The 13,857-nt window shown below is 42.0% G+C and overlaps 3 protein-coding genes across 3 annotated transcripts in view; 2 read left to right on the top strand and 1 right to left on the bottom strand.

The window, feature by feature from the left end:
- LOC111962645 (transcriptional enhancer factor TEF-1-like) overlaps positions 1–4,147 on the top strand; it is a 123,284-nt gene extending 119,137 nt beyond the window's left edge. The window contains exons 12-13 of the mRNA XM_023985900.2: positions 411–563; positions 648–4,147. Coding sequence (XP_023841668.1) covers positions 411–563; positions 648–761 — 267 coding nt within the window. The 3' untranslated portion in view covers positions 762–4,147. The remainder of the gene's footprint in view (positions 1–410; positions 564–647) is intronic.
- The window catches only part of si:ch211-266k8.4 (carabin), a 99,765-nt gene that overhangs the window by 35,996 nt on the left and 49,912 nt on the right, over positions 1–13,857 (bottom strand). The gene's annotated exons all lie outside the window — the stretch shown is intronic.
- Positions 5,143–7,426, top strand: rassf10a (Ras association domain family member 10a). Its single transcript, XM_023985894.2, has one exon. It carries the CDS (start codon positions 5,415–5,417, stop codon positions 6,903–6,905), a length of 1,491 nt encoding a protein of 496 aa, XP_023841662.1. The 5' UTR covers positions 5,143–5,414; the 3' UTR covers positions 6,906–7,426.

Below are 13,857 nucleotides of genomic sequence, written 5' to 3'. Positions count from 1 at the left end.
GAATAAAGTTTCCACTAAAGTGGGAACATTGCCTTTACATTTCAATCACGCTGAAGATCCACGTTATAGCTTGATTGAAATTTAAAGGGTATGTTCCACGTTTGCGGGTAAACGCTGCATATGTCGGCTCAATTGGAAATTACCTTTAAATTTGAACGTGTATCTTCTGTGATACGAAGTGAATCCAGCTCTTAGTCCTACACGCACACACACCACTGTGTGCTTGGTGGAGAACCAACTATTAAAAACTACACGACTCATAATCGTTACCTACTTTTATATTTGTGTTTCTCACAATTGCTGTGTTTTACCTCCTATTTGATCGTGGTGGACATTGTTCCCTTCACTTATTAGTTTTCTTGTGAAGAGCTGTACTCGGTGATCTCTCTCTGTCTCTCTCCCTCCTTCAGACGGAATATGCCTGCTTTGAGAATGGACGCTTTGTCTACAGGATAAGCCGCTCCCCCATGTGTGAATACATGATCAACTTTATCCACAAACTCAAACACCTGCCTGAGAAGTACATGATGAACAGTGTCCTAGAGAACTTCACTATCCTATTGGTAAGGATAGCCTGTTCAGTCAGTCTGCTTGTATACTAGTGTTTGTGTGTGTGTGTCTCACACTGCATTTCTCTTGTGCTTCAGGTGGTGACTAACAGAGAAACACAGGAGACGATGCTTTGCATGGCGTGTGTGTTTGAGGTGTCGAACAGTGACCACGGAGCTCAACATCACATCTACCGGCTAGTCAAGGAATAAGAGACTGATTCAGTAGAAACGTGCTGGGACAAACTATCACCGATCTACCTGAAGGACAGCTTCTGGAGAATGGAGGGAAGACATTGAAGGACGAATTCTTAGTAATTGACAGAGATAAATCGCTGTTGTGATTGGTTGGTTGTGAGCGGGACATGAGGCAACCGCCCAGTGAAACACACCTTCAGAAAGACAACCTTATGGAAAGTGGCTGTGCCTCTACACAAATCCCACCCACAATGTCCTTGGGTTACATTGGGGTGAAGTTTCTAATGGATAATATCATTATATTTGTATTTTGTATGTATATTTGTATGAGTGCAGCTGTCAATTTGTGGTACAGTTGTGTGGTGTCATTTTTCCAGACTATGTCATATCTATGGTGTACATATGAAGGGGCATTGTGTAACATAGGAAGATGTACTGTGGATTACATTTGGAAGCTATCTGTTTTCTGCATTTTATACTGTAGTCATCACAATTATAAACCAATTACAGATCTTAGCCTTTCTTAATTAGATAAATATTAAACATTATACAGTTACTACATACAGTGCCTTCGGAAAGTATTCAGACCCGTTGACTTTTTCCACATTTTGTTACTTTACAGCCTTATTCTAAAATGTATTAAAGTGTTGTTTTTTCGTCATCAATCTACACACAATACCCCATAATGACAAAGCAAAAACAGGTTTTTAGAAATTGTTGCTAATTTCAAAAACTATTTTCAGGTCTCCAGAGATGTTTGATCAGGTTCAAGTCTGTGCTCTGGCTGGGCCACTCAAGGACATTCAGAGACTTGTCCCAAAGCCACTCCTGTGTTTTCTTGGCTGTGTTCTTAGGATCATTGTCCTGTTGGAAGGTGAACCTTCGCCACAGTCTGAGGTCCTGAGCACTCTGGAGCTGGTTTTCATCAAGGATCTCTCTATACTTTTCTCCGTTCATCTTTCCCTCGAACCTGACTAGTCTCCCAGTTCCTGCCGCTGAAAAACATTCCCATAGCATGATGCTGCAACCACCATGCTTCATCGCCAGGTTTCCTCCAGACGTGACGCTTGGCATTCAGGCCAAAGAGTTCAATCTTGGTTTCATCAGACCAGATAATCTTGTTTCTCATGGTCTGAGAGTCTTTAGGTGCCTTTTGGCAAACTCCAAGCGGGCTGTCATGTGCCTTTTACTGAGGAGTGGCTTCCGTCTGGCCACTCTACCATAAAGGCCTGATTGGTGGAATTTTTGCCTATTCATTATCAGGTATTGTGTGTAGATTGCTGAGGAAAATGTTTTATTTAATACATTTTAGAATAAGGCTCAAATGTAACAAAATCTGGAAAAAGTCAAGGGGTCTGAATACTTTCCGAATGAACATCACTATCACACAAAAATTTTCCAAAGAAAAAGGTTTTACATTTAGGATAACATAGAAAATGCTAAACTACTGTATGATGAAGACAGGTTACAGTTACAATTCCAGGGACATTGAGAGTATAAATAAGATTCAGGTACCACTTTGCATCATATCCCCTGGGCCCAACTAAAGAGAAAAAGCACTGATGACACTAAAGCAAGACAATGCATGGCAGAGACCAGAGATTCCTCCTAAGGTATCTTTTCTCTAAGCTGCTAAGGTTTTACCCCGTATGACAATGAAGCAAAGAATACACATATTGAAAATGAAAGCACTGTACTACCATAGTTCCCCATCCCAAAGCACTTAGTTCCTCTGTATGGTTATGTGGGATAGAGTGAAACTTTACTTCTCAGTGACTGAGGAACACAGTAGTCAAAACACTCCCACACATTAATCTTTGGGTGTTCTTGGTTCTGGATGTAATTCAGCCTTATTTTGCCCGTCAATCTGTGGCCTACACTAAAGCTGGACTCGTTATTAGTGGAACTGCTACGTCTGTTTGCGATATAACAAAAACAAAGAAGGTACTGCAAACAACTATGCCCCACCCCCCACCACCACATCATTGCACACGCGATAGAACAGCAGAACATGTACTGTAAAGAAATGTTTTGCAGGATGCGTGACGTTCCTCACCTCCACTTTGTCAGCAAAACAATAACGTCCGCGGGGTGGACAGTGGCGCTGTTTCCCCTAATGCGGATTGCATCTTTAACCTTGGCGGTAGGGAATGGCATCCTTACAGATACTGTAACTCTACCACGAAATGTGAGCTCTTCCTAAGCTGGAGGACAGCCCTGTTATTCTCATACATCCCAGTGTTGCATGTACAGTGCCTTAGTAACTTTTCCCCAATGGCACCTGGTTTGCTTGGATGGAAAATGCATAACATTAGTGATGTTTCATGTTGGTCATTATAGATACACAACTGTCCGTTTTACATGTACACATTTCACCTTGTTTTACAAAATAATGATGCTAAGTTATACATTGATTATTACAATAAACAAATTCCATGTGTAATAGCATTAATAACTTTGCCTTGTCTATCAAAAACCAAAAATCTGGAGACATGTCAGATGTGCATTTGTCGCCTGCACTATTATAAAGTGCCTTTGGTCATGACTTTACATCTTAGAAAAGGTTTAAAAGAAGCAAAACCAAAAAGTTAAAGAAATGGCGGACGAGATCACCAGAATGCCTATATCAATATCTTTCTTTGTAGAACTGTATTCATTACCACAACAATTAGACTATTTGGGAAAAGATAGATGCATGTTCAGTGTTTTCAATAGTTATGAGTTAAAAGATCCCTCTGCGAAGGTTTATTTGATATCACTGTCACAGTAAATCAACTGTTATCATACCATATGAAGACAATGGATCAGGCAGGGTTCATGTCATGTTTAGAAGACCTTTGACCTGTGTTCTAATTTATTAATAATTGGGACTAGATTATGGTGTGAGCAACACAGACCACCACTACAGTAGTTTCTGTTTGAATGTGTTCTATGTAGGCTATACTTACAATGCTTTTGTGATGACTCCAGTTTAATCAGAGTCAAGCCTGTTGGTTTCACTGTTGGGCTCCCAGTATGTCAGTCCTGTCAACCACAAGATACGTTTTGGGGAAATATTGTTATTTTAAAATTGAGTATTTATTTTACACAAACATCAGCAGCTAAGATCTGGGTTGTGTTATTTGTCTGTAGGTACTGGTACCTTTCTGTCAATTTTTTTTCAAAACTGGCTTWAATTTTTCTCAAGTTTGGATGGCATCCTCAGAATATTGTGTGCAGAAAATGGTTAAAGGTGATTTGTATAAAGAGACGAGAATATGGAAAAAGACTGTGTTTTTACTGTAATGCGTCTGGTCTTTGCTTTGTAAGTTTTTCTTCATTGCTAAAATGTTAGATATTTTATAGCTTTCTAGAAATGTTGTATGCATATTATATCCAATTAAAATAAATATTCAATTCTGTTTCTGAATGATAATGAATCATAATTTCTCACAAACGTCAATTAACGTCTCTGAAATTATTTTAGTATTACTTATTTTGCTGGAACATACAATGCTCCTAATGCACAACAGGGGGAGCTCTATCCAAAAGAATCGGGCTTGGCAACCTGTGATAATGTTGACCTATTCACACACATGAGAATAAATAGTAACTCCACTTTTTCTTGAGCTTCGAAATGGCAATCCTCTTTCAATACAGCTAGCTCCTGGCTATGTTGATGTTGGAGAATAACCTGGCTGACATGATTATAACCTCCAGCCTGGGGTTTTATGTAGTGTTTCATCAACAAACTTGGCCTGTCATCAGCTGTCAGGATCACAGGAGGATAAACCGACCGGGACCAATGACGAGCTGTGATTCTGGCCAGGGCTGTAGGGAATTAACATATACACACCCAGACAACAATCCCTATCCACTAAAGACCTCTGCAATAACCACAGACAAATCCTTGTTTTATAAAAATATGTTTTTCGTTCATATGTCTTTGCGGGAAGTGGTTTGGTTGGGGTGTTATAGAGGGCAGAGATAAATTATCTTCTGAGCAGCTCCATTCATATATATTTTTTTTTTCGCTTGCTTTGTTGTTTCTGCAGAAGACCAGATCAGAAGTCTTCAAGATGTGAAATAATGGAGTGAAACAAGGGGAAACCTGACTAACTCTTGTCTTTATGTGCATCAACATAAACTAATAAAAGGCCTTGTAGATGAATAAGCTTGAGACATCAGAATATTTATATAGTTTAACTTGACAATTTCACTTGAATTAATTTAATGACATATATAACAATCACTTTAAAATGTGTCCAATCTTTAATCTTTCACATGAGATTGATGGTAGTTTTGACCAAAGTACAGTAGGCAAACTGGTGCGTAAAATGCGCACAAAGTGGGTGGGTAATGTTACTTTCAAAAACTTCTGTTTGGAGTAGAGTTGTAGTGTTGTGATCAACGAAGAGTGGAGAGAGTCCCATTGGGAGCGGRGGGCGTATACTTTAGTGTTTGCATAGAAATGTACCCACAGCAGTGCATACCAACCGAAAGGAAGGATGCCCGTTCCTCCTCTGCGCACAGTGTTCCAAAAGGAAGTCTGATAATGTGAATCCCCGCAGAACAACTTCACAGTGTGCCTCACTCAGTCTGCCACAGGAATAGTCCTACTGGAGGCAAGTACTGCGCTTATTACTTCATGATGATGACATGCTTACATGAGAATAAGGACAGCTCCAAATGAAGGTGTGTGTCACTTTTCCCTCTACAACTGAAAAGTGGAACCGAGGAGTCGAAAGGAGAGCAGAAACTTTAATCAGCAATTGGGTTAAAGGTTTTTCCAGTATGGAGCAGGAAGAATGCAAGGTATCAGTATGGGTCTGCCGGGAGGAGAAACTGGTCTCCGGGCTGTCCAAGCGCACCACCTGCTCCGATGTTGTCAAAGTTCTACTGGAGGACCAAAACTTGAAGCAAGGTGCGTCAGCGGTGATGCTATCTGGGACCCCCCAGTCTTACTGCATAGTGGAGAAATGGAGAGGCTTTGAGAGGATTTTACCCAATAAAACCAAAATCCTGCGTCTCTGGAGCGCCTGGGGAGATGAGCAGGAAAATGTGAGGTTTGTGTTGGTGAAGAATGAGGCATCGTTACCGAACAACGGACCCAGGAGCGCCGAGGCGCGGGTCGTTCAGAGCAAAGACAGTCCGTGCGTATTCAAGGGAGCAGCCAAGACCACAATGGCTTTCTCGCAAGAAAAGCAGCGGAGGATTGTTAGAAAAGCTTTTAGAAAGTTGGACAAAATTAACAAAAAGAAAGAGGAGACTGTTCCTAAAGATACATCCTCAGTGGAGAAAATGGAAACATTGGTGCACTTGGTTATATCTCAAGATCACACCACCCGCCAACAGATCAAAAGGATCAAAGAATTAGATAGGGATATAGAGAGGTATGAGGCAAAAGTGCATTTTGACAGAATTAAGAAACATGGTATCAATTATGTGCAGGACACATACATGGTGGAGTCAAGCGCGAAGGCTGATCCAACAGAGAACGTGCCATGTTCAGCGGAGGCTATCGCACAGTTTGAGGAGTACGCGCTCTGTTGCGAGGAGGTCCTGCGACTTCAGGAGGAGTTGACAGAACGCGAAGCTCTCATGGACATCATCACAGGTGAGATTCAGGAGGAGCTGAACCAAAGGTGGATGAAAAGACGGCAAGATGAGCTGTCGGGCAAAGATACCGACAGTATTGGGGAGTCTGTAGACATCCCCGTGTCTGCAATGGCTCCAAAGGCAGGCGTCGCTGCTCAAGAGACAACTGTGGACAGTTTATCAGAGAACGACTTGGTTTTAGAGGAGGAGAGAATCAAAATACAGCTGGATACTAGTTTATATATTGGTCTTCGTTTGAACACGGATTTAGAGACTATTAAGGGTGATTTGGACTTAAGCCAGGAGCTGTGGGACGCAAAAGAAAAAGAACTAACGGATTTGCTCGCAAAAATGGACTCTATGGATTTAAATAACGAGAAGTTACCCGATGATTACAAAGAACCCTCTGGTGTCACTGAGACTGAAATGTTGCCTTCTTTGGAGAAGAGCAGTGGGTGGGTGGAGCAGGCCAGAGGTCTCTCCAAGACCAGCAACACGAACGATGAGGACTCAGACACGGGGCTGAGCTCCATGCATAGCCAGGACTCTGACAATACACCTGTKTGTGAATCACTAGTGTAACTCTTTATTGAACTGTTGAAAATATGCAATGCAAACTCAGGGACAGTGAAATTCTCCACACTAAACAATATGTTTCTCCTTTTCCTCCAAAAGGCATAAGCATGGACACTTAAAATCTATAAGGCGTCAGGTAGCCTAGCGGTTAAGAGCATCTGGGCCAGCAAACTAAAGGTCGCTGGTTCGAATCCCTGACCTGACTAGGTGAAAAATATGTCTATGTTCCCTTGAGCAAGGCACTTGTAAGTTGCTCTGGATAACAAATGCAAATAGTATAAACAAGCAATATGTCAATTGTGCTGAAATCCTAACAAAAGTTATGGAAAATTGATATAGCTTGCTCTGCTGTTTCTGTGTGTCACAAGTATTAGAACTAGGGAAAACGACAACTGCATTGAACTGCAAAGACCCACATGACTATGACCATTCAGCTATAAACATACAGGTTACTGTGGAAATAAACTATTACAACATATTATGATCTGTTTGATTTAGTACTTGCATGAGTTGGGGAAACTATTTAAGTGTTGGCTAGGACACTCACAAATGTTATTTGATCAATATGAATGCAGTATCTGTTGGCACGGTTTAGGCCTATAGATTTTTGTTACTGTGACACTATGGACCTCTGAGTGCCAGGTTCAAACCTGCCAAGATGTAGCATTTCCCAGATGGTAACTTCTAGAAATATCAAAGGACATTATCAATGAACAAAACCTCTCTCTTGAGAATGTTGTTGATGCATTACTAACCGTTCATATTCAGAGAATACAAGATTAAAGCCAGTCTGCTGATGCAAATTCAGACTAGCTGTCACCTGATCCAGTGATTGTTTAATTCATCCATGTAGTTGATCCTCACTTTCTCTCCGGTTTCTTGGCAACATGATGGTCATGCCCTATTGGGGGCAATGCTCTATTCAGTTACAGTACAATTTGCTGTGCCAATCAACCTCAGGGATCGCTTGTTCTCAGCATGGTTTATGTCAGGACAACCATTTGAGAGCTCTAATCGGTTTATCAGGACAAGTAATAGTGTATATGGATCCTGGGAAAGCTGAGACATACAACATCACAAAGTCAATGCAGTGGTTATGCACTGCCCTACTCAGACTGTGGTTCTATAAATTGAGGAGGAGAGAGAAACATGACATGCAGAATCAGTTTCTGTTTATACAACCCTGTCTGCTTCTGTGTCTGGGCRTCGTGCTGTTGTTGTGTTGTTGTGCCCACTGTGTCCTCACTGGGCTGTGTTTGGCACGGGGCGGCAGGGGCAGAGAGCAGCTGCCTAGCCCTGCTCCCTCTGCTGAAAACAGTGGTGTTTACATAAGTCAGGGATGAAGGCTGGGTCAGTCTTCATGTGCTACTGTGTGGGATGGACTGGGACTGTTTGAGAAGGGATGTGTGTGTTTCAGATCTGGAGGATTCGAGTCCCCAACAGCTCAGTGCCACACTAATGCTGTGTTAGTTTTCTATACTGCTGAGATTATTTCGGCCTTATGTATGAAATTGATCACACAGAGGTGTACAGTATGTGACCAGACAGACACAGACAGACAGATCAGTGGTACAGTAGTGAGGTCGTGCCCAGTCTTTCTAACACCAGCACTTGCTCTGATCCCACCAGATGACAGAGGGAGGATGGGGCTAGATAACGCTTCATTCAGCAAGATTGAATGGAAATGTTTCAAACAGACAAACAAACAAGAGCATAAATTCCTGTGTACATGAAATAGAGCGGCAGTGTGTTTGGATTGGACACCAGAGAGGAACATCTGGTCAGCGGTGTGTGTGTGTGGAGGAGAAGCCAACAGAGAGAAACACCACACGGTCACAGGCAGCTGCTGTCTTGGATGGCACAGCTACTTCTTCTCTCTGAAACTGTGTTTATGCTGTGTAGGCGTTGTAGCTGTGTTGGGTAGATAAGGTGATTTAACTGTTTAAGCACCCTGGCAACAGTCACAGATAACACTGAAACACAACCTTGTTGCATTGTCCTCAAACAGCCATTGTACCTCAAACGTATCCATACACTGTACCATGCCCACTTCACTTTAAAAACAACCTGGCCACACCCTTACCATAAATAGCATGACTTAACTATAACCTTTCAAATTAAAACGTAGGCGTAACCATCTGTTCCAGGGATTTCCTGTACCATTTCTGTTGCGTTTGTATGATAACGCTATCAGGCTGGTGTTATCATAATGGAGTTGCATAATGCAGACATACTGTAAGGTGAAAAGACTGACGTGAGAGACTTCCTGTACCCTTCAACCCCCCCCCCCCCATTCCACTCATGCAATGCCCCCTTAGTAATGAATGGGACCCTGCCCTGGCGATGTTCTCATGGGTCATCAACCTCATCATTCATAAACCCAGGTAATGAACTGTATCAGCGGGAGACCGCAAATCTATAAATAGTTACAGAGCAGCAACCTGTAAGACCGGAATCATTCTTACGCCAGCTGAATAAAGACTGGCCCTCTAAAACATTAAGGGGCCAATCGTAACTTCCACTTTAAATGAAAATTCTACTTGTCTCCCATTGACATCACTGAATAACTAAGTGAAAATCTACTGTACATCTGGCCAGTCGGTTAGGATTCACCCCAAAGAGATCATCAAAATATATATATAATCAAATTTGAGACTTTAGTGATATTGAAATGCATGCTACACATGCATAGTACAAAACCACTCGCATGAGATGATGCAGGCTCATTATGTGTTTGCTGGAATGAGCCCAGCAGTTAATATCCATATGGGATCTAATAAACCCTCTCTTCATCTGGTGGCTGTCTTTAGGAAATACTACTGACATGGAAACAATCTGGATGAGTGGGGGGCAATAAAACCAAACCACGAGTGAGTGAGTCAGAACATAACATAACACACCTCAAGGTGCCAACTGACAACCACTCTCATCCCCATCCAGACCATTGGAGAGGAGGATACATGGACCAGACAGGCTAGTATGGGATTATTCTACACTGGAGCTAATTGTTCCACAAGTGGCATGTCAGATGGAGGGGCTGACCCTCTAGTCATRCTGAAACCTGGGGCATGTTCAGCAGGGCACAACATTGAGGAGCATCAGATATAAATATATTTTGCAGAACATGCCTCTCTAACATGTAGAATAAGGAATCATGTTGGCTCTGCTCATGTAATTTCTATCTGAAACATTTAACAATGTTTTCCTACTGAATGTGGCGCTGAAAGAGTGATAGAAAGAGACAGAGGTCCTGTCAGAGCTCCTACTGTAGCTAAGTGCCTAATAAACTTGATGAGCCTGTCTGCTCTGTTCTGTTCATCAGTCAATCTAGCTGGATGAACATGGAACATGAAGACTAGGGTGTGGCCTTATGAATCGTTGATGACAACAACTCAGCCTGGCTGTTTGGTGCCATGTAAGAGAGAGTAATTTCTCACAGACACAGGGCCCGTCATAACTCACAGACACAGTCCTCTCACAGTGCTTGTCATAACTCACTCAACCCGAGGAGCCACTCAGCCATATTGATTTATAGGAAGGGGTATGGTTGGGTTAATTCCTCCTGCTCCTAGTTTTGAAACCAAAGCAGCTTAATGTTGTTGTTCTAACACGCAGGCCCAATAGGACCAATTCATGCCATGTTAGAGTTAGGCGACAAACATGGGAATACACTGAGTGTACAAAACATTAAGAACATCTGCTCTTTCCATGACAGACTGACCAGGTGAATCCAGGTGAAAGCTATGGTCCCTTATTGACGTCACTTGTTAAATCAGTGTAGATGAAGGGGATGAGACAGTTCAAAGAAGGATTGTTAAGCCTTGAGACATGGATTGTGTACGTGTCCCATTCAGAGGGTTAATCGGCAAGATAAAATATTTAAGTGTCTTTGAACGGGGTATGGTAGTAGGTGCCAGGTGGATCGGTTTGTGTCAAGAACTGCAACGCTGCAGTTTTTTTAATGCCCAGCAGTTTCCCGTGTGTATCAAGATAGGTCCACCACCCAAAGGCCATCCAGACAACTTGACAACTGTGGGAAGCTTTGGACACTCAGTATAGATCACACTGACTTGCATGGTTTAGCACAGCACAGAATGCAACCACAACCATTCCTCTCGTAATGTCTGTGAACCCAAATTCGCCAACATCTCCCTGTAACCGAACCTTGGCGGTGCTGTGCTGTGATTTCGACTGCATAGGACTGGGAAACACAGAGCTGCAGGCAAACAGGCATCCAGCTAGTTGGAAAGGCTGGCTGGATTAAACATTTACCATAGTAAATACATTCAGCAGGCTTCCTTGATCTCATGCTCCACGGGCCTGTTAAAGACGAAACATGCCTGTGTGTGTCAACCCCTTTTAATGACTCACACAGCACAGGACACAGGTGTCCCTCTACATACCTGTGTGTTGTTTGTGTTTGTGTGTGTGTGTGTGTGTGTGTGTGTGTGTGTGTTGTGTGTGTGTGTGTGTGTGTGTGTGTACACGGGTGTACACTTCCCTTCCAACTGGCATAACATATTCATGCACTGAACTAGAAAAAAAATCAAACATGTTACATTGCAAAAATGCAACTATGCATTGGCAAAACAAGGTCATGTTTGGTGGGCCAGCCATTAGCTAGGTCCTGCTTTTATGATATACTACCAACARTCATATGCTCGAGTCCTACTACTTCCGATATTCCCATGCAGCAATCAGAGCTATCGGTGTGAACAGGTTGGAGCTGGCATATATTATGTTGTCTGTCAGTAGGAACGGGTGAAGTAAAGAGCAGGTTCACAGCATTTAAACAGGTTCTCACAGGAGCCAGTCACGACACTTACGCTGAACAGGGAGTTATGTTAGTGCTACGCAACAACACTCATCCATTATGCAAGTCATACATTTGGGCCCTCTAATGTTACCCTCTGAACAACACAGCTCCTAACAGGCATGGTGCCATGACGATTTATAACAATGCTCCTGACCAGAAGAGCTAATTATCAAAACCAGCAGTTGACGATTTGTTTGTTTATAATTTTGCACTTCACGATCATCATCRTTTAAATTTAATGGTACAGGATCTTAATTTGATCACTCTTTTGGTGCTGAGAATTTTCCTGCACTTCAGGACATGCAGATGAGCTTCGTGATTTACATAAATTCACTGAAAACCCACGGTTATATTAACAGTATTGCACTTCTCAAGTAGCCTACTTTCAGCCAAATAGCCTAGCCATCGATCATGCAACATTATAGACTAAACGTTCAAATCCTGTTGCTGCAGGATTATTTTGCTGTGACAAGATGTCAAATTAAGATCTAATAACTGTATATAAAAACCTCACAGTACAATAAGTTAGAATAACTGAAGTCCAGTCAATGTTTTCATTAGTGGTTATATGGAGGAGAAAGCTACAGTACTGTAAGTCATCCTTACTGTGTGGGCACACAGGGCTGGTCAGAAGGAATAGTGTCTTGAACTCCTTTTAATTAATTATTGGATAGGTTAATGACAATGATTATTAAATTGGAAATCAACAAGAGTATAGCTTCTCTATGAAGGGTGAAACAGCAGGAAGATGACTAATGACAAGTGCATATCTTGCATCTGTCAGGGTTTCCACATATAGTGATTATACATGGTTATTAACTGAAAAACATGAACATTTAGTAGTTGATTTGTACGCAATTCTTGTTCTTGTTTAGAGATAAACGTTAATGTTTTTATTGTGTTTTTCAAGATGAGTATAACCTGTGTGTCAGGTCTGTTCAGTTCAGAAGTGGCGGATGTTCATTTTGACTCTAGTCCCACTCATCCCAACAGATGAATGCCAGGAAGCAGGCGGCACCTTTCCCTTTCCTTCTCACTTCCCATATCACAAGAGGGTTAGGGGGGGTGTGCGCGGGCAACATTTTAACATGAGTAAAAACTGAAGCTCTCTCACCTCTGTGTAATTAGGTCATTAGTGTGCTCTCCTGTGTAAGATTAGGTACTATCAAAATCTGTTTTCATTAATGTATAAAGATTGAATCATGGGCACGTCAAAGAGCACAAAGAATTTAGAAACTCCTAAAAGGATTGTAGTGAACCTGGACTAGAGGTGAGAGAAACAGTGTGCTGTCAATAATTCAACCCTGTGTGCCTCCCCCTCATGCAGATGTTAATGTGTCTTTAACAAGAGCTGACAGAGCTCATCTCCCAGAACAACTGGAAGACAAATTGCATCCTGTGGGTGGACGTACCTGCCTAAAAGGTATCTGCTCTATCCATGAGGTTGAGTGGACACATAAGGATATAAGTATGGTTGAAACCAAAACACAGCATACAGGACTGGATTAGGAGAATGMAGTAGACTTCTGGGAAACGAGACCAAAATAACTAGTTTGAATGTAAATGTTTTACTACAATTGTTGTGTTTCGGTCTACTTTATGAGAACTTTTGGATTTTTTATTTGTTTTGTATGTGTTAACCTTTGGAAATATGTTTTGTGGAACTGGATAAAGTTTAAATGTATCATCTAATATGCCACACACGGCCTCATACTGTTACAATAGATGAGAAAATTATGCAATAACATTAACCCATGTCCTGTTTGAAAGCAGGTGAGACGGGAGACATTGGGGGATGTAAACAAAAGTTGCTGACCGCCAAACTCCCACTCTTGCTTCAGGTATGGGGAGCACTTGTGCCCCTGAGCCCTCCACCCCTCCTTCCTCCCCTCTGTCCTGGCCAGGTTCTGAGGACTGCCTTTGACCCTGAACTACCGGGTCAGAGCCATTAGGCTGCGTTTAGACAGGAAGACAGAATCTGATATTTTATTTTCACAAATTGATCTTTTGACCAATCAGATGAGCTCTGAAAAGGATGTGTGATTGGTAAAAAGACCAATTAGTGGAAAATAAATAGAATCAGGATTCCTGTCTAAACGCAGCCTTACAAGGTCAGAGGGTCCACTCAAAGCATTCCTGAGC

Source organism: Salvelinus sp. IW2-2015, linkage group LG4q.1:29, assembly GCF_002910315.2.
Source record: "Salvelinus sp. IW2-2015 linkage group LG4q.1:29, ASM291031v2, whole genome shotgun sequence".
Lineage (NCBI taxonomy): Eukaryota > Metazoa > Chordata > Actinopteri > Salmoniformes > Salmonidae > Salvelinus > Salvelinus sp. IW2-2015.
Note: the sequence above shows the minus strand (reverse complement) of the source record. Positions and strands in the feature narration are given on the sequence as shown.